The sequence below is a fragment of the Mucor velutinosus genome, assembly GCF_035048745.1.
Source record: "Mucor velutinosus strain NIH1002 chromosome Unknown tig00001564, whole genome shotgun sequence".
NCBI lineage: Eukaryota > Fungi > Mucoromycota > Mucoromycetes > Mucorales > Mucoraceae > Mucor > Mucor velutinosus.
This window is the reverse complement of record NW_027041906.1, coordinates 3,835,833-3,861,059: the sequence shown is the minus strand read 5'-3', so window position 1 is coordinate 3,861,059 and position 25,227 is coordinate 3,835,833. Positions and strand designations below refer to the sequence as shown.

At 42.1% G+C, this 25,227-nt stretch overlaps 7 protein-coding genes and 1 non-coding gene across 8 annotated transcripts; 3 read left to right on the top strand and 5 right to left on the bottom strand.

Annotated features, from left to right (window-relative positions):
• Nucleotides 1-853: 853 nt before the first annotated feature.
• Nucleotides 854-2,697, top strand: ATC70_011560 (uncharacterized protein; the record flags this gene model as incomplete). The annotated part of the gene is made up of 3 exons (XM_064830749.1): nt 854-1,243; nt 1,299-2,631; nt 2,690-2,697. The coding sequence occupies 3 exons, from the start codon at nt 854-856 to the stop codon at nt 2,695-2,697; spliced, it is 1,731 nt and encodes a 576-aa protein (XP_064683251.1).
• A 159-nt stretch (nt 2,698-2,856) lies between these two features.
• Nucleotides 2,857-7,285, bottom strand: ATC70_011559 (uncharacterized protein; the record flags this gene model as incomplete). The annotated part of the gene is made up of 8 exons (XM_064830748.1): nt 2,857-3,019; nt 3,087-3,577; nt 3,639-3,839; nt 3,928-4,008; nt 4,063-4,476; nt 4,608-4,993; nt 5,049-7,179; nt 7,247-7,285. The coding sequence occupies 8 exons, from the start codon at nt 7,283-7,285 to the stop codon at nt 2,857-2,859; spliced, it is 3,906 nt and encodes a 1,301-aa protein (XP_064683250.1).
• An 811-nt stretch (nt 7,286-8,096) lies between these two features.
• SCS2_5 (phosphatidylinositol-binding protein scs2) lies at nt 8,097-9,303 on the bottom strand (the record flags this gene model as incomplete). Its single annotated transcript, XM_064830747.1, has 2 exons — nt 8,097-8,778; nt 8,840-9,303. The coding sequence occupies 2 exons, from the start codon at nt 9,301-9,303 to the stop codon at nt 8,097-8,099; spliced, it is 1,146 nt and encodes a 381-aa protein (XP_064683249.1).
• Nucleotides 9,304-11,497: 2,194 nt separating this feature from the next.
• Nucleotides 11,498-12,469, bottom strand: ATC70_011557 (uncharacterized protein; the record flags this gene model as incomplete). The annotated part of the gene is made up of 1 exon (XM_064830746.1): nt 11,498-12,469. One exon carries the CDS (start codon nt 12,467-12,469, stop codon nt 11,498-11,500), a length of 972 nt encoding a protein of 323 aa, XP_064683248.1.
• A 391-nt stretch (nt 12,470-12,860) lies between these two features.
• ATC70_011556 (uncharacterized protein) lies at nt 12,861-14,618 on the bottom strand (the record flags this gene model as incomplete). Its single annotated transcript, XM_064830745.1, has 2 exons — nt 12,861-13,999; nt 14,051-14,618. 2 exons carry the CDS (start codon nt 14,616-14,618, stop codon nt 12,861-12,863), a joined length of 1,707 nt encoding a protein of 568 aa, XP_064683247.1.
• Nucleotides 14,619-15,819: 1,201 nt separating this feature from the next.
• On the bottom strand, nt 15,820-15,893 carry ATC70_011555. The gene has a single exon. It is a non-coding gene; the product is annotated as a tRNA-Ile (tRNA).
• Nucleotides 15,894-16,544: 651 nt separating this feature from the next.
• On the top strand, nt 16,545-17,501 carry POB3 (FACT complex subunit; the record flags this gene model as incomplete). Its single annotated transcript, XM_064830744.1, has 1 exon — nt 16,545-17,501. One exon carries the CDS (start codon nt 16,545-16,547, stop codon nt 17,499-17,501), a length of 957 nt encoding a protein of 318 aa, XP_064683246.1.
• A 425-nt stretch (nt 17,502-17,926) lies between these two features.
• On the top strand, nt 17,927-20,860 carry EPL1_2 (Enhancer of polycomb-like protein 1; the record flags this gene model as incomplete). The annotated part of the gene is made up of 1 exon (XM_064830743.1): nt 17,927-20,860. One exon carries the CDS (start codon nt 17,927-17,929, stop codon nt 20,858-20,860), a length of 2,934 nt encoding a protein of 977 aa, XP_064683245.1.
• Between the last annotated feature and the right edge of the window lie 4,367 nt (nt 20,861-25,227).

Sequence of the window (25,227 nt, the reverse complement as noted above, 5' to 3'; positions counted from 1 at the left end):
ATTTCAACAGCATTGGCCCTTTTTAATAAGACTGAAAATGATATAGATCTCTTTATCGATGCCTTGATGGCTTTTCATGTAAAGCGATAATACGGAGCATACTCGCAACCATTCACACTCGCAATCCCAGGGACCACACGCATATATACAGCCACAGCACCATCCTACATGCTCTTCTTTTTTTTTCACAGAGAAATGGCTTGAATTAGATATATATATATCTTAGAGTGCATACAATATGTAAGGTTGGAAGCCCCAACTACTAAACTGCATTATACAGCTATTAAGCAACCTGTCATACTCATATCTCGACTGTGAATGAGAAAAATGGATTGAAATATGAGACATTTAATATGTTCATTTGGGAGGCACACCACCCGTTGTCGTCGTTGAGAGTGTGTATGTCATGGCATGTAGAAGAGTAAGCGATTAAGGTTTTAATGTGTGCTGCTGGATGAGCTGCAATGCTGCCTTGTACATGTTTCCTTGGATTCCTTTTCTCTCTCTCTCTCTCTCTCTCTCTCTCTCTTGTTTGCCAGTGCCATGAAATCGAATTGCTCAACCAGACAAGCTGATACGTAAACCACGTCATTTACTAACAGTACGGTTCAAACGCAAATGATACTGGAGTGCCACCTGATTACCAGATACTCTCATACACACCCCTTTCATATGCTGATACCTCTATTTTTTTTTACTTTACTCGATTTATACATATATAAAATTCATATATAACAACATGTTCAATTAAAAAGCTCTTTTTCTCTTCTTTTCCTCTCTCATTTTCATCTTTTTGTAATATAATATACATAGAAATTCCAGTATAAAAATGCAATATCTTACATCAAGAAATATGTCTTCCATTGCTACCCCTAAGATTCATAAAATGGGTAATAATACTCCTTCTGCTGTCGTTGATAGCACGCCTTGGATGCAGCCATCATCAACTGCCATGACAGATCACTACTACTCATCCTCCTCAAACACATCTCCCTTGCTGAATTCGTCGGACAATGACAATCTGTATCTGCCTGAATCCAACACAAAATCCCACAGAAGCCGTACATCTACCAGCGACATGTGCGTAGAAAAGAACACGGAAGGGAAGCCACCATACTCATACGCGACATTGATCAAGTATGCTATTGAACGTAGTGCTGAAAACAAACTGACTCTGAGTCAAATCTATCAATGGGTCATTGATCATTATCCCTATTATGGATCTGCAGGATCTGGCTGGAAGGTTTGTCCCTAGTTGAGTCTCATGTACTTGAGAGCGATTGCTAATGCTTCAGTAGAACTCTATCCGTCACAATCTCTCCCTCAACAAGAGCTTTGTTCGTGTGCCCCGTCCTGTGAATGAGCCAGGCAAGGGGTCTTATTGGACTGTAGATCAATTTGCAGTGGATACTGAGCAAAGAGTCAGATCGAATGTACGTGGACGCTCCAGCAGATCCAGCAGCGACACATCTCTACACCACCATCGAAACAGCAATGATCCTTGGTTACTTGGTGTTGGCCTCAGACATGGCCGTGATGGTAGATCTCTCTCCACCGATGCAGGCAACCCATCTTGTTCATCTTCCTCGTCTTCCTCATCTGCCGCCGCCGCCGCTGCTGCTGCTGCTGCTGCTGCTGCTTCTGCTGCTGCTGCTAGCGCATCGGGTCCTGCTGGTACTGGCGGACTCGTGCGACGAGTGTCTGGCACATCCCGGTATGGATACTACAGCCATCCGTACGTTGGCTATGGCGATATGAACCAGACAACCAGCTACACTGGGGGGTATTCCAATTACCATTATCAGCAACCACAGCAACGAATGCCCTCACATGAAACGCTTTTATCTGCTCGTCAACATTCCTCTGTAACTTATAGTCTACCTGCTACTGCCACAACTACCAATCAATCTTGTCCAAATAACTTCTCAAACAACACAAACAACAATAATATGTATTCTTTAAATAACTCGATGCATCACCAGCAACAGCCATTTTATTCTCATCGTCAATCTTGCCCAGACTTGACTAGCATCTCTACTCATTCTGAAACAAATATGCTTCCAAATTTTAATACGGCCTCTGCAGCAGCAGCAGCAGCAGCAGCAGCAGCAGCAGCATCTGTATCCTGTCCCAACACCTACAACACCGCACCATCATTCTACGTGAACGAGTCGCCCTCAGCCGCTTCAACCAAATTCATCTCATCCGGTTCTACATCGCCATGTCTAGTCAAGGGGAGATCATCTCAGCAACCGGTTGTTTATTTTGATACGACCAAAGATGTTGGTGTTACCCATTCTGATGTTGGTCTTGCCACTGCCACGACGAATACGTCTAGTGCAACCAGTCATGGTTTACCCGCTGGCCTGCCTTCTCCCGTGTTATCCTCAGGCACCTCGCCTTCTTCTTCGCAACATCTGTCGGTGGCAGATCCACTCTCCATGGTAACACAACAACAACATCAACAACACCCTTCACCCGTGACAACAACATCAGTAGCAACTTCTGTTACCCCTGGAAATAGATTGGCACCATCTTATTTCTCATTGGTATCCACCTCATCTCCTACGGATGCGACAACATCCAAAGAAGAGTGTCTGACTTCACCATCCTCGCCGCTTGTCATGACAGGTAAACCAGAATCAAACTATTGGCTTAGTAGCATGCAGGACTGATTGTGGCATTGTAGATCTATAGATATGCCGTTATATACATTATCCCCCCCCCCCTCATTTCATTTTGAAAATTTATGCTCATTCAATAAAAAAATAACAATCTTTATTATCATCAACAGCAGCAGCAGCAGCAGCGATCCATTCTAGAATATAAACCTTAATAGACACAAACAAACAGCCTTCAGATTTTCCAAACAGAGTCTTTCTTTTGAGCCCAAGCCTGCAGCAAGCACAGTAAAGCGTATCCATCTGTCGGCTCAAACGGCTGATGGAACGACTCTAGAATGCCTTGTGTAGGATTCGGATTCAATAGTTCTTCCACTGTCAATACAATGACTTTGGTCCTACAATAATGTGTGAAATATGCCATCAGTTGTTTTGTATTAATTAAAAACACACTGTATCACACACCTTGCTCGTGATAGCGCTACATTCCATCGTCTAAAGTCGCGTAGAAACTCATTGCTGCTTGATCTCTTGTTATTCGTGCACGAGAAACAGGCAATGATTAATTCACATTCCTGCCCTTGCATCTTCTCTACAGTGTCCACTGGAATCGCTGAACTCGACAACATGTCAAGTTTTCTCTTGATGGCAATGCGCTGCTGATGATGCGGCGTAACGATCATGACACTAGGCTTGGGTCTGATATTGGAGTCCAAGTAAGCAGACACCAGTTGCTGGACAATGTTGGCTTCATTCTCAACTGCATTGGTGGCAACAGGTGGCTGCTGTAGCTTGACGAGTGATATCGATTTCAGTGGGTCTAATATAGCCTGAATGATACTTGCATGATGATGCTGTTGAGGTCTAGTCCAATCAAGCTGTAGCTTGGTCTCTGGGAATCTCGACGTGTAATCAGGGCCGTAGATTTGTTGAAAGAAGCTATTGAGTTCGTTGTTCTATGGCAACGTGTATCAGCCTATCTGTCCACATCATAATACAGCACTGTACACAACTCACCATGCGCCAGTTATCTTTGAGTTGAAGTGTATTTGGTCCAAAGTCATGCAATGCACCTTTCTTCAAGAGGAACTCCCGGGCGGGGATTGCATGATTTTCGTGAGTGCGCATCAAGCACTGCTGAATAGAACCATACAGCAGCGGGTCATCTATAGAGGATGGGATATCCGAGTAGCTATTTTTAATAATAGGTCCCAGTTGCTATGATACCAAGCAGCGCGTAATGTTAGAATACGTGTGTGTATATATGTGTGTGTGTGTGCAATGTGCATTGCATGATGAAGGTTACCATATGATCTCCTGCGATGATAAGCTTGCCATTCGGTTTAGAAAGACAGGCTATTGCTAAAATGGCATCCGAGACCAGCAGCTATCATAACTTAATGTGAACAATTCACGCTAAAGAAGCCAGCAGAGGCCTTACCTGGGTGCTCTCATCGAGAATCATGATATCACATCCCTTTTGCTTGAAGCGTTTCCAATTGCTTCTGATGCGGTCCCATCCCCATACGGTAGCACCTACGACGTAAATCTTGATGGACGTCGCCTTTTTGAGCTTGTTGATGGTCTTGATCGAGTCTTTCCACTCGACGCACATGATGTTGCTGCCCTCCAGTGCCTCGCCGCCGTCCTTGTTCACGTACATGATGGAAAACAAATCGCTCAACCCGTGCTGCTGTTGCACCTTTTCAATACGTTTCAGCAAATTTACGATAGCATCACGTGTGAACGCAGTAACTCCAATCATTAATTCTTTGCTTTTGTTTGCATGCTGATCATTGAAGCATTTGATGTACCAGTTGATAAACAAAGCCAAGAATTCTGTCTTTCCAGATCCCTGTTTGTAAGGAGGCCGTTTTAGTGTGTGTGTGTGTGTGTGTGTGTGTGTGTGTGTGTGTGTGTGTGTGTGTATGTGTGTGTGTGTGTATGTGTGTGTGTGTATGTGGGTGCATCTCATGTACAACTTACAGGCGGGCCCCATATGATCTGTAGTCGTCGTTCAAAGATGCTGGTAGAAATGTGCTTTTGCGATGAAGACATGGCAAATTCATCCAGTAGCTGCTGTGCTCGCGAATTGTTGCGTATGTCAATGTAATCGTTGCTAGTAGGATTCTTCATGGACCATGCATTGGGATTTTGCACAAGTTCCATGACATCAGTCAGCCCCTCCTCGTCTTGGTCTTTATCCAGGTTCCTGAGCGTTTCAGTGCATCGATCCACAGTAAAGTCGGTGTATCGCTTGTACAGTCTCCATCGACGGAAGCTCTTCTTCAAGTTGTAGGAACTGACGACAATATGGTTGAGACGCACTGCCTTGATATCGACGCAGCGGATAAACTTCTTTTGAAAGGTGCCTACATGTATCCATTGAGAAACCTGCTACTGGGCTGAAAACAGCACGTTACTTACCTGCTGTCTTGTACTGCAAATCAGGGTACACAATCGTCTCTATAATGCCGTCTCTGTCGTCAGGCACCAGGATATACTGCTTGAACTTGTCCATCTTCAAACTGTCCATCTTTTGCTGTACATGGGGTCCGTTCAGCGCTGGACTCACAGAGAAGGTATGATCATAGTCAAAGTCTGAGCCTACGCCGTATTCGTACTCCAATATCAGGCCTCCTAGCGTGGCTTCATTGACGCTAATGTGGTGCTCCAGCTTGGACAAGTCTCGGATGCGATCCATGCGCACCTCATCGCACGATTTGATACACTCCAGTTGCTTAAAGAAGACCAGCTTGGCCAGTATTTGGTTGTTGAATTTCTTGAGTGTAGGCCACTTGAACGGCTTGCATTTGAGAGGAAACAAGTCGGTGCCTGTCGCTTGCATGTACTCGGTTGCCAAACGCCAATAAGTCGACATGATCTCCTGCAGCCATGTGAAACGCTTTGAAACCAAAAGCTCAGTTGCAGAAGCAATGTCGTTTCCCGGCGTCTTCCAGTGTGTATAGATTTCGTTGAGATCGAGCCCGTTCATGGCTTCCACTAACTCATCTTCCTTTTCATGAACATGGCTTGTCATCCATTCCACAGCATCAGAGAGACCATAATAGCCTGAAACACCCAGGGCAATGTTTTGTTGCAGCAACTGTTCAATACTGGTAAATCGGCCTACAGCGCTTGTCTTTGGTAAGTCATCCATATCAGGAAAGTGCACAATGCCAGGTAGGCCCAGCAGCTGAGTGTCTTGGAACAGAACAACCAAGCACTGCATGGCTTCTGAGATGACCTTTTTCTTGTCGTCTTCTTGAAGGTTCACAAGATCCTCATTTCCGTGTATCACCACATTGTACAGAAACCGCTGGATTTGCTTCTTTTCTTGGCCATCATACACATAAAACAAGCACCTGGAAGTTTGCTGGTCCATGTACTGCAGCACACGAGTCAGATCAGTGACAAATTTCTCTGCAAATTTGGTGTACACAACCAACTCGTCCTGCAAATGCTCTTGGTAGTCGGCAGTAAAGTAGTACTCAAACACTGTCCGAGTGTTTTGCGCATCCATCACTTGTATGCCATACACAAATGGACGCTGGGAATAGGTGTCCATCTGAAGGTAGATGTAGATGGCATGGTCGATGGCTTGAGCAGTGTAAACAGAGGCGTACCCCATGAATCGAGGCTGATGGTCGTTGTAGGCGCTGACATAGTCTTCGTAGCCTGTCAATGCTCTTTGCTGCTGCTCTCGAGCGGTATCATCAATCTTGAGCGTGTCGAGTCGCTCGGAGAGATCTTCAATGTTGACCATGCTGTTGTTCTTGAGCTGCTTTGCCTTTTCTTCATTCATGTAGGGAATGGATCTGACAGTGCCCGCTGCATCTGATTTGCATCGCTTCAAGAAGGGGCAAGAGATACACTTGCTGCCAAGCACCCACTGCGGATTAGGATCCATGGATATCTTGACAAGCGTGTCCATGTACATGTACTTGATCTTGTTGAGCACGAAATCAATGCGAAACTGCTCGGGGGCATCCATATTGGAGGGAAGCCAAACGCCGCCCATATCGTCCACCTCCAAGTTGTGTATGTCTGTAATCAAGTACGAAAGAAAGAACGCGTACGAGGAGACTTGAAATTGGTGCGAATTAGACATCTTTTTGGACGCTTTGGCATCAATGATAAAGATCTTGCGCATATTGGTGACGGGATCAAGCCGAATATACAGAAAATCAGGTATGAAATTGTTGATGCGGTAAGAGGTGGTATTGTGGATGATGTCTTGGTAAAAGGACTCGGGTAATGAGCATTTCAGCTGGTAAAGGTATTTGCCTGGCTCTGCTTTTCTAAGCGCCTGCTTGAAATCTTGTGTTTTGCTGTGATCCACCATGAGGAGTCGATGGCGTCTAAACAGCTCTTCTTCAAACTCGTTACCTCTATCACAGTGCGCTTCTTTGACGGAGTCGTTTTTGGCAGTGTCGCTTCCATTACTGCTGCTGTCGTTGAGTTCTCTGGCTGATTTAGATAGCAAGTAAATGTGCTTTTCGCAATTGTAGTAGATACTGCTAGCGAGCGAGGATATCGAGTACTTTGCTATAGTAGGCTAGCATACTATTTGTATAAGCGGCCCTGTTTCTTATTTGCTATGTTCTATCGCAGCTGCCACTTACTGCTGGTTGCTCTTGGTCTATCCCGGATGCCTTCAACATCTCTTGGAATATGCGCTGTCTAAGGGTATGCAGTTTAGTTGTTATGGGAAACAAAGAGAGATGGCTAGAGAAAAAAGAAAAGCTTGTCAAATGCACACAAGTAAAATGGATTAGCTTTAAATGGAATCCTGATACAGTTTTTACACTTCAAGTTCAGACAATGTTAGTTTCTTTCTGGACGAATCAAAATTAATTTTTGGACAGTGTGTTTACCTTTTTTAGACAAATAAGAGAATGAAGTTGAGACTAATGGAGATGATCATTCAGACTTTTTTTTTTTTTTACCTGTAATAATCTAAATCCCAAAGAGGGAAACCGTGTTGATTACGGCGATGGGAGAATGTAACGTTTATCGATTGTTTCTTCTGAAGATTTTGGGTATTGCATCGTCGATCCAGACAGAAAGAGAAATGGACATCATGTTTTTTGCAGCGTTTACATCTCTTTGCCAAAGTGTATTACATGTTGTACAGACAAGTACACTTTGACCTTTGACATTTGAATGGCCTTTCAGTGTCCGACTTTTGCATATATTGCAAATTTGGGAGGTCAGAAATTCGTCAATAGTTATGACTAGAAGATCACCAGCAGCTTCTCGTTTCTTGAGACATCTCCACATGACCCCAGCAACACCACAGCGTAAGCCTTTCAGCTTTACCAGATCTTTTCCGAACATTCCGTTTCCAAATACAACAAGTGGAACTTTGGATTTGTCTTCTTCCTGATATTTTAAAGGTCTCCACTTATTTCGCCTAGTAAAGTGCATAAAATGAGTAGGTTTATAGGAACACATGAAACTGAATTAATGAACTTACTTTCTGTACTGTTGTTGCTTATTCTTTCCTTTCTTATTTTTGTTCTTGTGCAACCGCTTCGTTTTCTTGTTATGTCGTTTTTGTTTTTTGTTCTTCTTTTTAAAACGCTTCTTCTTATTGTATTTAGCACCGCCGTTTAACAACATGTTGACCATCATGTCAGGAGCTCTTTGTTTTCCTTGGTATAAGTTAAACCGATGTTTAGCAGTACTGAAGCCATAAAAGGTGAACAACGTGTCCATGTTTGGAAGTATGTAATCTACATATCGTAAAAATTGGGTATTTCTCGCAGTTTTCGCTGAAGGTATAGCAGACTCAATTGCGGTGATTCCGGCGGTGTCCTTTTCTTGTTGCAACTTCTTTGCATACACTGTGGAGCCTGTCAAATGGTAGTACTCTTTTGTTGTGCACCGTCTCACTTGATGTACATCAGGATCTAGTCCAATAGCTGCAGTAAACACTGTCTTTCTGCCAGGGTCAAGGAAACTTGGTCTATACAATTGGGTGACCTCTTCTATGGTAAAGTCCTTTATACCCAAATCGTGATTTACTGTTGATATTTCGTCCGTTGTACCAGAAGTTCTTTTATAAAAGAGAAAATCAACACAGAAGCCATCAGACCTGACGATATTGCCAAACAGCACGTCATTCTCTTCATTAGGCATCAGTTCTTCAATACTATGGTTAAAGTCAAGTTGGTGTCTTTCCTTGGTTTTAGATTTCGAGATATTGTATTTACCTGCTATAGCCTAGTAATTTGAAATTGAATACTTGGTAAAACAATCGAAGTTGATTGGCATAGCCTCTAGGCAATGGATTCTTGACAAAGACAGACAACGCGTTCGCACTGATAGCCAAAGATCTCCAGTGCACTGAAGGTGTTGGTAAGATACTGAATAATCTTGGTATAGGAAGCCGCCGAACATCAAAGGCATGGTGAAGCTCGTGTTCTCCTTTATATTGATTCAAGATGTGCTCGAGACATTTGTACACCTTTTCGGGGGCAGAGGATAGAGTAATCAGGGTCACCCTTTGATCAATGAGAGCTCTTATTGACTCACATTCTTGGTCTACACGGTTTTTTATAGCATCTTCTAAGAAGCCTGAGGGTATAGTCAAATCGTTTGGCCATATTGGATCTCCTTGGCACACGTATTGGTAGGAATAATCTTTGGCAATCTTTTTCACAGTGTTACGATCCATTTGCTATATGTCATATATATATATATGTGAGTTATATATTTTAGAAGGAGTGCTTTACATTTTTGCATTACCTTGAAAATGTTTTGCAGTTGGTAATATAGATATTTCAGAAGATGCGCCTCAAAATTCTCTACTATATTGTTCTGGTAGCTAGTGGCTATCTCAGTGCACACCTCGGCTATACATTGGGAGGCTCCTCCTTCAACCTTCTTTTCATAAACAATAGTCCTATGAGTAGATCTAAATCTATTCCAGACTACTAGTATATCTGATGGTATGTTTGTACTGCTTGTAACTCTTTTTGCATTCACCATTTTGACAGACGGAATACCAAAATTGTTGAGTAAAGATACAGTGAGGGATATCATTGTTTTGCTGTTGTTGGGAGCGAAGTGTAATATAATAGTTTACAAAGAGCTTGGCACGGAATACTATCTCCCGTATATCTCTGCTAACAGAAATGATTGCTGGCTTCAGGCGGTTTATATATTGTTGGTGGACACAGTTGTCGAGAGGCAGCTTTCTGGTGAAAGCTTGATATCCCTGGCCAAGATTTTCTTTGAGTGTGGCTTGCTTGGAGGCGATATGAGCTTCACATTTTGGTGATCTTGCTGATTTATGGCCAGTCTTGTGACACTTCTTGCATATATCTTGGCTGCCTTCATTGCTAGAAGAAGCTCTAAGCTTCTTTGCATGTCTTTTGTCGGCTTTCACACTGTCACTCTGTTTGCGTTTTTTTGCTGGACGTTCCAACTTTGATATAATAACATCAGAAACAAACAGGGTATAAGGGTAGAGTACTCTTTCAAAGCATGTATACTTACCATCATCGGCATTGATTTGTTTATAAAGTTTGCATTTCAAATAAGCCTTTGAAAAATGACCAGTTTCTTTGCAGTCTTTGCATACACTTGTACTATTAGCAGAGCCAACTCCTTCTTGAAAACTGTTTAACAGAAACGATATGCAATATTTATACCTTCTTCTAAGCACCTTTGTTCTTTCACAGACTGAATCTTATTCAAAATTGTTGCTTCGTACATAAAGAGATTTTACATAAACTTAGAAACTTTGATAACAGAATATTGCGATAGAAAGAGAAAGAGAAAGGAAGAAAAATATCAATTGGTTTATCACGCATAATACGTATAAGTTTAATTCTGACACAACAGATCAATAAATCACTACTAATTTAACAGTTAAAAGAAAGCAACTTTCTACAATTGATGATGGCCAGATCTTCAGCATGTATTACTGCAAAGAGCCGTTCCTTCTTGATTCAAGAAAAAGAAAGGACACCTAAGCTGATGGTGGTACTAAGAAAAAATACAATAGAAATCAAGAAGCAAGCAGAAACAGAAAGCCAGGAACAAAAGGAGAGAAGAGAATGACAATATGTTTGCTTTTGTAAACCAGTAGACCGGATATCATTACTGCAAAAATATATACAGTATATGCATATTAATGTATTTGATAGAGAGAGAAACTATACGAAATGCAAGCCAAAGGCTTCTTTGGTATTATTTCGAGCCGATATGTTTGGCAAAGATTCGATCCGCTTGAAGGGATAGAACTATGGAGTCACCGGGATCTTTTACAAAGCTTTGAAGAGGAGAGAAAGGAACGGCGGTTTGACAGCTGTTTCTATCGATGATCATCCTGCTCCAAAAATATGTTTTAAATGTATGAGCAGCACTCAAGGTGTATCAAGCAGCATCATGGTTGTATTGCTCCTGTTTGTAAGGCAAGAGGTAGATAAACCAAACAAAAATCGGCGTAATAAGCACGGTCTTCCTTTTTTACACTTTTTCCCAAAAATGAAAAGAGACAAACTCAGAGGTTCGAGTGTCCTATTTACTACAAAGGCTGTTTATTCAAGCATGCCTCAAATTTGTTGACAAAATAACGAGCAAATCCCTCAAGATCGCTATACAAAACGCTGTTACATACATCGGCTATTCTACTAGTGAGGTTCTCGTCTGACAATAACCTTTCTCTTTTCAGCTTGCTTTTTACGACATGCCAAAATTGTTCAATAGGGTTTAGCTCAGGAGAGTATGGAGGAAGATATACACATCTGTAGCCTTGCTGAATGATACATCTTTCAATGTCATTGGCCGTATGAATAGGCGCATTATCCATTATGATATAGAAGCCTTTGAACCTATCATCCTTATCCAAAGCATCCAGTGTCTTAGCCACAAAATTGAAACAATGCCCTGTTACGGTACCCCCCAGATCCTACTTTGCCAGAGCCTCCGCCTATCTTTCTTTTCTTAACAGAGGCACCTGGTATTCTTACTTGAACATTGGTAATGCCCCAAACACTTACTGCACCGAGAATAGTTGTGGTTTTGGCCCTCAGTACAGGAACAGCCACCTCAGCACGAGTTCCCCTCTCAGACCAAGCCATTGTTCGCTTCAGGTTGATAAGGAAAGCAGATTCATCAAGGAAGACGTAGTTCGACATGTAGTCCATATCTGTTTGCTCCCATTTCTTAACCCATTCGTAGCGATTTTGGATACTTTCAGGGGAGTTTCTTTGCTTTGAGTGGAGATGGGCCTTCTTGAATGACAAGGCACAGTTATTGACCATATATTGATGGACCAACGACTTACTGATCTTTAAGCCAGGAAAAGCTCCAATTAAATTTTCCATGGCCTGATCTATAGTGGCAGAAGGGCTGTCCACAAACTCTTTCTTCAGGTGCTCCTTGTGGTCATCGTTGAGAAGCCTTGATCGGCCAACTTTCTTCGTCTCAGTTGAGCCAGGAGTGTCTTCGCCATCATCGTTTCTCCTGTTGATTTTGTCTTGGTCATCTTTATACCATCGGTACGCAGTAGACCGAGGTATGTTGGCAGCTTTAGTAGCTTTGCCGGCGGTCATATCGTCATTGTATATGAAGTTGAAGAACCTGGCCTTATATTGATCGGTATAAACATTATGGGCTCGAGTAGATGTGTCCTTGTTTTTGGCATTCTTCATCTCAACGTCGCGAGTAACCTTTTCTTTTTCAGCAGGCTTTTTATCAGTGCAGATACTGTAGTTTGTAATGTCCCCTAATGGATAGCTCACCTCATCTACCTCCATGTTGACAGGCCCACTTCCATATTCGTCTACAGGAGGATTAATGCCATCCTCTTGATAAACTTTGTAGGCAATCATTTTTATGATTATTAAAAAGTGAAGATTTGTGCCAAACAAATTTGAGAATTGCCCCATCTGTTTTTTAATTCTGTCCCTTACGTTTTCGCAAAGTGTCCCAATCATTTTGGGAAATCCTGATATTGCTTGGGCGTAAATAGTCAACTGAAAGGTTTCACGAGGATGACTTGAATAGGAACTCGAAAGTTTTGCACGATGCGAAGACTGGAACAATAACAAGCACATGTAGTTGGAAAATGAGTGTGTAATTAGACACAATGGGAGTTACTATTCAGGTTTGATGCCAAAGAGTATGTCATTGGATTCGCTGGAGAAGAAGCCAGAGACTAAGAATTTTATTAACAATGCAAAGTATCTAAATGGGTGAAATTTTAAAAGGTATGTCAATGATTTAATGCTTGGAGAGATCACCAGTAATGGCTTCAGTGAAACCACGATTTTGATCGTTCGATGAAGAAGATCCACTGTCGACCTGAGCCTTACCAAAGCTATTGCTGGAATCAAGCTCAATTGTATTTTGATCATTCGACATGTAACCTTCTTCAAATTCAGAGAGATCTTTGCCCTTGGACTCTGGTACCCAGAAGAATGTGACAACGAAGCCCAAAAACATGACAGCAGAAAAGATGCCCAATGTTTGAGGCAAGAAGGCATGCTGTCCGGGCTTGGTATCACCAACTTCAACCAACACATTAAAGGCAAAGGAAGCGATGATAGCGCCTGCCTTGCCAGAAGCAGCAGAGATACCATGAGCAGATGCGCGAACCTTGGTAGGAAAGACCTCGCCAGGGATGATGAACGTTGTCGCATTGGCACCGAAATTTTGAAACAGCTGTGCCAATGTAAACAAGAAAATGAAGGCAGGCATCGAGTTTTCAATCAGGAGATGGTAACAACCAGCGAGGATAGCAAAGATGACTGTAGTGACAGCAAATCCTTGGAGTTGGATCCATCGTCTTCCTAGTTTCTCAACTGTAAAGACAGTAATGTAGTAACCTGGGACAGAGCCAAGCACAGTGATGATGACTTGACCGATGGCATTCCACCACAATGATTCAAAGGGTGTAGACTTGTTGGCAAACCCAATAGCAGCCAAAACAGCAGAGTTGTTGAGACCAAGACCGTAAAAAGCGATATCCAACAAGAACCAAGAGAGAGATGTACCGAGCAGCACCTTCAAATGTTTCCATTGACTGAAATAAGCACGGAATTCAGCCCAGTGATCACGCTTCGTTTCTTCTCCATCGACAGTACGCTCTCTTTCAGCTTCAACATGCGCTTCTTGGAGCTGCTCACCTTTGACAGCAGCGGCAGCGGCAGCTTCTTCGATATCATGCTTAACATTGAGTGCATATCGAGGAGATTCTGGCATAGTAAATCTGAGATAGACGGTAGCAACAGCAGGAACAGCACCAAGACCGATGCAAAGACGCCATACGTAATCCAAATTCATCACATCAGCAATGATGGCTTCCTTGAAGATGGCGAGTAAAATGATGGTAACAATAGCAGCAGCAAGAGTACCAATACCTATGAAACCTTGTTGGAAACTGATATATCACTCAAGACTGCAATGCTTACCTTGCATACTGAAAATGAGAGCCATCATTTGACCACGCTTGCCAGTGGAGGACCATTCAGAAGTGATAGTAGCAGACATGGGGTAATCACCACCAATACCAATACCCAATATCAGACGCCAGCACCCGAGAAAGCCAATTGCAGAGACACCACGAACAGCAGAAGAAGCAGTAGCACAATTGATGGTACCAACAATGATGATTAAAAGCTCAAAACCATAGATTTTACGGCCCAAAATATCGCCCAAGAAACCAAACAAGAGCTGACCAATCAATGTACCTACAGAGGCCATACCTTTGACAATACCTTCCACATCAGCAGGCATTTTATTGCTGTTGGAGGCATAATACACATAGCCTAGCATCGGTGTCACTAGATTGATGATGAACACATCGTAAGAATCTGTAAAGAAGCCAGCGCCTGATGTGAGGATGGTTCGCACCATGAACCAATTAAAGGTTTTGTCTTTTTTCTCGAGAGATTGTAAACTAGCAAGATTTATTTCGGCTTGCTGGAATCTGGAGGACCCTTGATGCTCATAATCGTCATAGTAACTCGTTGATCCCATTTTATAGTGTAATAGAATGTTTGATGTAGACGAAGAAAAAAAAAAGCGAACGTTGAATGGCATTTAGGCCATCATTTTATATGAAAAATACAAAGCAAGTCGTGTGAGGTCGTGTGGAATAACGTTGATTGGCATTAGTTGATGAGCATGCCCTTTACACAAGCCAATCAGTAAGGAACTTTAGGTGCTCATGCAATCAGTTGTTGATGATGTTTGATTTTCAAAACTAAGACCACGCCAGCGGGATTATCGCCTGATTTTGCTACCCGCATACCGAGGGACACAAAAAATCTACAAGAAAGCATCCTTTTCTGGAAGTATTATAGAAATTAGGAAAATGGGGTTTCTACTAATAGCAACATCAAGGCATTTTGGATAATACCAATATTCATTTGAATCACTGAAAAAGAAGAGGAAATTCCAAAGGTGATGTGGATAAACTATAACTACATTTGATATCATGCTTGGAACGTTTTGAACGTGGAGATCACCATCCATCTGATTGGCTTGATAGACATGGGGAAAATGATTCTTCCTGGCTTGAAAAAATTAGCATCGTTTCTGCGCTTGAAGGTTTCAATGAATTGGTAAGCAGAAGATTGGTAATAAATAACGATGCATAAATTACTTACAGTCATGAAGGCTTCCATTTTTTTTTGTCGATATACAAATACTTCCCAATCAGTGATGTGAGCATACACTGTTGCTTCACTTGAATAAGTGCGAGTGTAAATGTTACATTCGGTATCAGTAATTGTCTTTGCTACATGTTGCTTGCTAGCTAACTGAAGCCTAAATGCACATTTGTATGTAATCATTGCTACCGTTTGCATACAATATTAGTGTTTACGTTTATTTAAATAGTGATTGCAAGTATTTCTCTCTGATACCTCCATTAACCTTCCTCATTTTCCGGCGACCAAATCATCAGTACTTTTATCAACAATTTAAAACACTTTCTCAAGACATTCTTTGAGAACTCCATGTCTTCTCAAGGACAAAGACAAATAACAAGCTCGTATTACTCTATGCATATCTAGCCATCATGTAATGCTACTTGAAGAGACAAAAAACGAAACGCTGCTGAACAATTACAAGGTTATTCTTATAGCTTATCCGATCTCTTAAAATCAATCAACATTAACAAAACAATAAAGCAACCGCTACATGCACTACGGCTCGAGATTTTGCAAAAATGAAATGCTCATTAACAGGGTCGAACTGTTGACCTTGGCGTTATTAGCACCACGCTCTAACCAACTGAGCTAAACGAGCATGGATGCTTGAATGGCTCACTTGGTTAGAGCTTCATGCGGAAGCAGTGAGTATGCCGAGAGGTCGTGGGTTCGAATCCCACCTTCGCATCCATATTTTCCGCCTTTCTAACCTGGCATGTTACTCGGTATTTGTGCTTGCACGTTTAGGTGTGCTGCGGTGCGTCTGGCCGGTTTCTACCTTGAGTCCTGTTCGTCTCCCCCGTCTTGCGGCGTGGCCATTGCCATTCTTCCTTCTGTTTCTCCTCTTCTCTGGTGGGTTTTGATGCCGTTTTCATTACTGGTCCCCTCCCGTTAGCAGCTTCCCTCAACCTTTAATTTAAACATGCTTTTTCCCGCCGAATCACTGTTAGTCTTGCAACATATGATCATACCGATTCCGCAGTTGACTACAATTGTAAATAAATAAAATCCAATATTAAACTGAGCTAAACGAGCCCCGTTTTTCGACACTTTTTGCCACCCTCTTCGGAAAAAGTATCCTGAAAACCACAAAAAACGTAATATCTCATCATCCAGTACTCCAATCCGCTCGAAATTGTACCAGTATACTTGCATCCATCAACAGTTTATTGTGTTATAATTTCAGAATTGTCGTACACCTGTTTCATATTTTTTCGAATTGTTGGAATTTCAAAAAATATTCAACGCCATGGACACCAATCTACAAGCTCTGGATATGAGTCACTTTCCAGCGATACTGCAACAAATCCAGCAACAACTTACTTTGGTAACAGAGAAAGTTAACAAGCATGAGGACCTCCTTACACGTTTGGCTGCTTTGGAACAAGAAAACAAGGATCTGAAAAAGATTTTACAAGACAAAGACCTGGTTATTCAAAAATTACAACAAGGTCCAGTTACTAGTCACACCACTTCTCCTGGTTCGGGTCGACCGAAGGGGGGCGAAAGTTCCTCTATCCCAGTGTCTCCAAAGCCTCTCAAGGAAGCTCCTAATTTCGCCCAAATCGCTACTGCTGCTGCTCACAAGCCTGATCCTAAGAAAAAAGACAAAAAACGTCTTGCTGCTGGTCGTGCCTTTACCACTCCTGCTACCAAAGGTGTCCAGGGCTATCAATATGTATATATTGGTAGATCCCGAAAGATCCAACGTTCTGAAGTGCGTAAGCATCTAGCTAATGCTAGTGTTGATCTGGGTCGTGTCTTGGATATCTGCTTTCCTGCCTCCCATATTATTGGTGTTCTGTTGCACGTTCAATACGTTGAGGAATTTACTGCTTTATTGACCAAGGCTAAGGGTGAACTGTTTCCTGCTTTTGATCCATTGGACCCCAGCAATATTGCTGATCCCAAGTACGCCAGCCTCTCTGATGATGATCGTCATGCTCTGATCCACCAATTTACTGAAGCTCGCTGCCTGCAAACTTTGTCCTTCCTCCGCCCACTTAATGTTAGTGGTGTCGGTAAGTACTTTATACAGAAAGGTTGGATCTGCGATGAAAGTCTCTCTGTTGCCGTTGCTCAGGCCGTTGAACGCTTTGCTAAGAAGGAGCCCAAAAAGGCTGATTTCCTGTTCCGTCGCAAGCTGAACTCTGATTCCCAGGACAAGGCTGGATCTGATAGTGATATGTCTGATGTGGATCAATAATGAGTTCCTTCTCTGCCCCATCTATACTGCCTAATAATGTTAATGTGCCTGTCTCCCCGGTTTTCGTCTCTCTTTCACTCTGGAATGCCAATGGTCTTCGCCAATCAACAGTCCATGATGTTCTCTCTCATGTACTGGATACTCAGGTTCTGCTGGTTACTGAAACTTGGCTTACATCTGGCTCTTTTCCAACAAACTGGTCTCAATTCCATCTCTATGGTTCAAAAGTACCTGGTGCTTTCAATCGTGGTTCTGGTGGTGTCACTGCCTTTGTCTCTCCTTCCTGTCCCTTCACTGTCTCCCAACTACCTTCTTATAATCCGCACACTCTGTCTCTAAAGGTTGGCACCCTTACGGTTCATTGTGTTTACTTTCCTCCACCCTTATCATCTGATAAGGTGCTCTCGGCCCTTAGTTCACTACCTATGACTAGGGATACTATCCTCTGTGGCGATTTCAATGCTCGGTTGGGTTCTCTCACTGGTGATGCTATCTCCAATGCTCGTGGTAATGCTCTCAAACCTTGGTTTGATGAACATTGCTTGTCTGTGCTCAATGCGTCTTTGGCTTTTGGCGTTACGACGTACTCTTCTTTTCGGCAGCAGCAAGAATTGAGTAGTGTCATTGATTTGTTTTTGACAAATATTGGTGATGTTGCTTTGGTGAATCCTCAACTGGTGGTTGAGTCTGATCTGTCTCTTGGTTCTGACCATCGATTGATGTCACTTACTTTCGGGTATGTGCCACCTCTCGATGACACTGTGGCTCCTGGTGATTCTGTTCTGGCTCCTCGGCGTCAATGGAAGCTCTCGAAATTGACGAAAGAGAAGCCTTTGGGCTTACTCCGTGAATCCTTTCGATCTTCTGTTGCTCCTCTGGTTGTTACTCTCTCTGGTTTGGTGTCTGCTCCTCCTGGTGTCCGTCCAGATATTGATGCACTCAACGATTCTTTGAATCAATGTTTGTATGAATCTCTGGATAGTTCTATTGGTGTAAAATCCGGTCGTCCTGGCCATTGGAAGAAGTACTGGATACAAGAAATTCAGGATGCTGCTACTGCACGCGATCGCTCATATAGTCAATGGAGGCATGCCTTTGGTATTGCCAAAATTGAAAAATGGTTCTTATACAAAGTTGCTCATCGCAAGTTTCGTTCCCTGGTACAAGCTGCAAAGCGAAGGTCCTGGCAACAATTTTGTACTGCCCTGGAGTGTGATTTCTCAAAAGCTACTGCTGCTATTAAGCGCATCAAGCGTAATAAAGAATCCTCTCCTACGTACAGCCACCCTGATGGTCCTGCTGCTTCTGTCTCTGCTATGGGTTCTCATCTCGCCTCGGTGTATGATGGCTCTCTGCTTGCCACTGCTACTCGTCCTGCTGTTCCTCCCACCTTTGACTCTGTTCTGCCTTTCTGTGTGCCTGTGGACATGTCACTGTTTGATGTTGATACTTTAGTATCTCATATTCGACGGCTCCCAACACATAAAGCTCCTGGTCCAGATCATATCAAGGCTGAGATGCTCAAGTCCTTGGTCTCTGAGATTGCTCCTGTCTTGTCGTTGCTCTTCAAATTGTGCTATCAATGGTCGTATACTCCTGCTCTCTGGCGCCAAGCCCAAGTCTTTCCCATTTTCAAGAAAGGTGATGCTTCTGACCCCGCCAACTATAGGCCTATTTCTCTGACTTCTGTTGTGCGCAAACTGTTTGAGTTCTCTCTCATGCCTGAGCTGGATGCCCATTCTCCTGCCCTTGACATTGCCCAAGGTGGTTTCCGCCCTCAACGTAGTCCTCTGGATCAAGCCCTCTGCTTGCATGACTTGATGCATGATTACTTTGTTGCGCACCGTCGTCGTCCTGTTGTCGCTTTCTTGGATATCAAGTCAGCATATGACACAGTCGATCGTCGTGTTATCTGGTCTGCTTTGGCTGGTTCTAGTCTTCCTCGTGCTGTTCTGGGTCTGTTGATCAACATGTTTGATGATGTGTCTGTCTCTGTCTTGATTGCTAATCACAACTCGACTGCCTTCTCTCCTGTCACTGGTGTTCTGCAAGGCTCAGTGCTCAGTCCTCACTTGTACTCGTTGTATATCAACTCTTTACCAAGTCTTTTGCGTTCTGGTGCTACTGGTGCTACTATGCTGCCTGTGCCTGGTGCTGATGCTCCTATTGCTATCAATAGTCTCCTGTTCGCTGATGATGTGGCTGTCTTTGGTTCAAAGTCTGAGGTTCAGCGTATGTTGGATCTTGCTGCTGGTCATTCTGTCTCTCTTGGATATAGGTGGAAGCCTTCCAAATGCGCTGTGCTTGGTACTGCTGCTGCTCTTGCTGGTTCTCCTCTTGTACTATACAATGAAGCCCTGCCTGTCGTTGACGAATTTACATACCTTGGTATGCCATTCCGATACAAAGGCCTGCATGCTCCTGGTATTCTGTCTCTGCGTTCTGCTGGTGCTGTCAAGACCATGGCTCTGTTAAACTCTGTTGGTGTCAACCGCAATGGTTTCTCTTTGCTGCTCTCCTCTCGCTTGTACAGGACATTTATTCGTCCTAAGCTTGAATACGGTCTGGCCATCTCGCATCTCTCTGCTCGTGATTTTACTGCTCTGGATACTCTGCAAAACCGACTTGTTGGCATGTTTGTGGGTAGTACTTGGGTCAATGTCGCCAAGCACATTACCTGTCTTCCCAGTATCAAACATCGCTACAATGTCCTGGCTACCCGTTTTGCTCTGCGTGCTGATACTCTGCCTGACGATTGTCTGCTGGTTCTGCTTCGTGCCCATTTGCACTATACAAGGTTGGATCGTTTTATATGTGAAAACCCTCTGTATCAGTCGCTGCCTGACCCTGTTCCTTCTTCTGCTGGCTTGCGTACTACCTTTGCTGCTTATTGGCAAGATCAGGTTAATCTCCAACTCTCTGCTGCTACTGTCACTGGTCGTCATACTTTGCTTCGTGCTTGTCGTCCTGATACCACAAGGCCTGATCCCATCCTCTATCTGCCTCTTGGTCGTATTGCCCGTAGTCGTTTGGTCCGTTGGCGCCTTGGTCGCTTCACAAACATGCGTGAGGAGTGCCCATGTATGTCACCTGCAGGTGTTCACATCTCTCGTGATCACTTTTTGTACTGCCGTGCTCTTGATCCTGACTTAATCGATGCCTTGCCGCCTGCTCCTCCTGGTGTGCACCGTATTGATCATGCTCTTAATTGCCTGCCAACCACTGCCTCTGCTGGTCCTCCTGCTTACTGGTCTGCTCTACTGAACCTACTGTATGCTATCGATTGCCTTGTGCATCCTCTGGCTGTCATTGCTCCGGATCCAGATCCAGCGTCTCTTTGGTACTCTCGTACTGGTTGATCTGACAGGGATGAACATGTTCCATTGTTGTTTTCTACGTGCGGCTCCTCGGTGGTAAGTCATTATCAAAGTTCCCATCCGTTGGTTGTCCCTCGAGATCCTCAATGTGAGCACCACTAGTCTCCATGTCCTGCACTCTTGTCACTGCATTTTTTGTCCTTTTGAAAGTGCTCTGGAGGATTTTTTTAGTTACTTGTTATATATTTGTTCTTGAAATTAGGCTATGCTCCCATCGAGTGCCCACTAAATTTCATATAAATAAAAACCAATCTTAAACTGAGCTAAACGAGCTGTCTTTGCTTTGATACGTGTGTATCTTTCTCTTGGTTACTTGGCTCTATCTCGATTTCCTAAAAAGGCAATATACCGTATATGGAAAAGGCGCAATGTGGTGGATTCAAGGTATAATTCTCTAACTTATCTACTATGTCTTACTTGAAGGGTTACTCCTCGTTGGTGTGGTGTTCTGGTGCATTGACACACTCATATAATTGTTGTAAAACTGTATGTTATCTCTTGATGGTGCGTTGATACTGTTATTCTAGTCGATGTGGTCTCTATTTGGTGTATTGCTAATCAATGTTGGTGCTTACTCAATTGGTGTCGCTTCTATTTTGTTGTTGTTACATATTCGTTTGATCGTGGTGCTTCTTGTCAAGTTTAGCCGAAATCTAATCAGTATTTGGAGCCGATAATGTTGAATCGATGAATTAGTCAGGGATCTAAATGAGATTGCGCGCTAATAGCCAAGCATTACTATTTTGAAATGTGGATTTGACTCTGGACTTTGACTCAGGATAGATGCAAACCAATTAATGTCGAATCGATGCAAGATTCAAGTGGAATTACAACAATGGAATTGGGGTGTTACTATTTTAAACGATAGGATCGACTCAAGAACGCGGGTACATGAAATTGACGTTAAATTGAAGGCAATCCAATTTGAGGTTACATTTGATCAGGGCACTGACATTCGGATCTGAATTGAGCCTGACAGGAGAATAACAATAGAACAATGACATATATAAATAGTATTTTGAATTGCATCTTAATAAACATCATCCATTTTTTTCTTCTTATTCTAATCTGGAGTTTAGTTACTAGTGCCAATCTAGTACGAACAAACCTAAAGAACCCTTAAATTCATCTCTCATAATTATTGGGATAGTTCTTACAGTCTTCCTTTCCACACAACAATACTTATATCTTGATTACCAACTACCAAGGTAATCATTATAGAGAGCTTGATATTTATCAGCTTTTGACAGATTATAATACATACAAGTAGTATATGCAGTTTGAGATCTGATCGAGATTTAAATGGAAGTAGATATAGAGAGTCTGCAGGAAGATGTTATAGCCTTTTAGTTGAATGGATAAAAAAGTTGCTTTATTAACAAGTAGATTCGTTAAAAACTGCTTCATCTATGAATATTGCTTTCAGTAAAAATTAAATTTAACTAGATAAGCTCAAAACCTTTCTGCATACAGTACGTTTTGTTTTTCTTGAAAAAAGTCAAAAATTGACTTTATGGTCATTATTTTACTGAGGGTAGTTTTGAGTAAAAACCAATTGGCCCAAATGGGCCGATTCTTTTACCAACAATAACTTGTGTACAGCTTTAAGCAACTTTATTAAAAAAAGTTAGAGAAGCATTTCAACAACTATAAAGAATTATTTAGTTGTGCTTGGAGCTTCCAAATATCATGCAAATGTTGTTTATGGCAAGCCTCACAAATTGGTGTGTCGGGGTTGCAGCTGCACGATTTCTCGACTCTGATGCCACTGTTACCTGACAAGCGGCAAGTCTTACAAGCTAATCGAACACGCTTGCTTTTATTATTTCGATTCATTGACACAAGCGTATGAGTCATGCATCTTCTGAGTGGTCTTCGACTTTCTTCTTCTTCTTCGGCGTCGCTATTAGCCAGCTTTTGGCAGTGCTTCAGCATATTCCATGCCAATATACCGTTGAAAGAAGCATGTGATATGCCCTTTTTTCCATCATTGGCAAAGACCCGAAATGAACTAAAGGCATTTGCTTCGCATATTCCCAAGAAAAAGCCAAAAAAGCGCATTTCCCACCTCTCAGTTGAGATGATATCGTGATACGAGGCCATATTATCTCTCAAATTATTTGCAGCATCGATAAAGCCTAAAATTAAAATGTAAATTTGCATGCCTCTATATACTGCTACTATTTCCTTACTTTTGTGTGTCTCGTATTCCTCTGCAACCTCAGGCCTTTGAATAGTAATTATTCTACCGTGAATTCCCTCGAGCACCTTCTTGCCAGTAAGTATTGTTGTGCTACATGATGAGACAAACGCTTTGACTTTTTGATCGCGATAGGCACAAGTGAATAGACTACTGCCACCATTACCTAGACATTTGCTCATGGTGTAGCAGCTACCATAGGCTTCTTCAACCTTTTCCACAATGCCTGTTTGAGGCATTCCACGAGGCCAGTAGAGGCGCTTGCACACTTGCATGATAGAGAACAAGCCAAGTTTGAAAAGCATTTTGACCATATCTGGAGACCCAAACCAAGAGTCAGCAATTACCGTTCTTCCACTACCAAACCAGGGCTGCGCCAAACGCTTAACGGTGGCGGTCAACTTCTTTATGCCAGGCTAAAGTCTACTCTAAAACTATACCTATACACACGACACAGGTGCACACAGACTTTGTTAGTAACTTTTATAGTTAATATGAATATCAAAAATAATAAAGGTTATTTTTTTTCTCACTTATACTGCTGAGACATATACATTTATCTAAATCTGTTACTTATGCTCACAACACCATTAAATAACAAACACTTTGTAACATTCTATGCGGAAACTTTTTGATAATTTTACATTTATCTGCCAGTAACTTTTAAACGAATCAGCTCTAGCACACTGTTATGTCAAAATACAATGTAAAATTGAATCTGCCAAAGAATTACACTTTTATTGAGAATGCATCCCAAGGATGCATTTATATACTTTTCATTATGCTAGGGTTTACAGCATGATGATGAACTATAATACAAATAGGTTTACTATCTACCCAACAATTGATTTGTAAATCATGATTAGCATGATTTACCCAAAGGACCTAAGAATAGCCTAAAACCTTTAGTGTGAGACCTTGCTATGACATTTGATATAACATACACATTCAAAATAACATTCATATATTACGAACTGTTCAACAACGCGATGGCATAGTAAAAGCGAATATAGTACCACAAAGTTTCGAGAACCTAATTCCACTAGAGTAGCAGTTTATGAAGATCGTTATCTACAGTCTGATTGGATTATTTTGTATATTCCACACGGTCATCAAGCGATTGAGAAACAGTATCTAATGAATATTGTGGCAAACATTGTATCGTATAGTATTAAAAGACAATTTTTCATGTATGTTATCTTTTTACTATCTCATGCCGTGCAATAGATAGCATCCTATTAATAAAATTAAACAGTATGGGCCCGCTTCTGCAACAAAGGCAACATAATAAAGCGTGCTACTCTTTGGGGGGTATTCAATGCATTCATCTTTAATAAACTCAGTAAATCTGTAAGCCATGTCTTTCTACGTGTTGTATTCACATATAATCCAGCCCAGCCTTTCATAGTATTGATCTATACGAGGGCTTGATTGTTGCGAAGCGAATATGCAAAATCGTAGTATCTAAGTAGTAAATTCGATTTCTCTCTTTCTTTATTAATAATGGATTGTTTAAACTCTACATATATATAGCAGAGTTTATTATTGTTAATGATTTGGAATGTCTACGGCGACAGCCCGCAGGGTGACACCGTCGTCAAGTGTAGTGATATTGCATCTAATTCAACATTTGTTAATATTAGTCCTAATCGATTTTACCGTAGCCAAGCAAAGGTGTACAACCATAGTGTTCAAGCAGCAAATTCGGGTTCTCATTTGCATTGTTAATAATAAGCTTACCAGCAACATAGGGCATCAAAATTCGCATGAATTAGTCTTACAAAATCAATATGTCACCTGTTGAAATTACAAGCTGCACAGGTTGCAGAGCTGCCCTTCCAGACAGCTTTAGCTACTAAAGATGTGGTTCATGCCGTGTAAATAAAAGCCATAAAGCAAAATATTACCAAATTGGACAGTTTTCAAGTCTTCATATATTGACATGTAGACCTTTCTGGGCCACCGGAATAACGCCAAACAATTGCACTTGAGTAGTAGTAACTTTCTGACACCTTTGCTCAACTATTTGAGAACCTAAAAAATATGGCCAAAAATCAACCAAAAAGCATGAGGTACCCCTCATGGTTTTTTACGAAAATCAAAGGATCGCATTTTTCGCCTTGAAAATAAAGACTTTTACTATGGCATA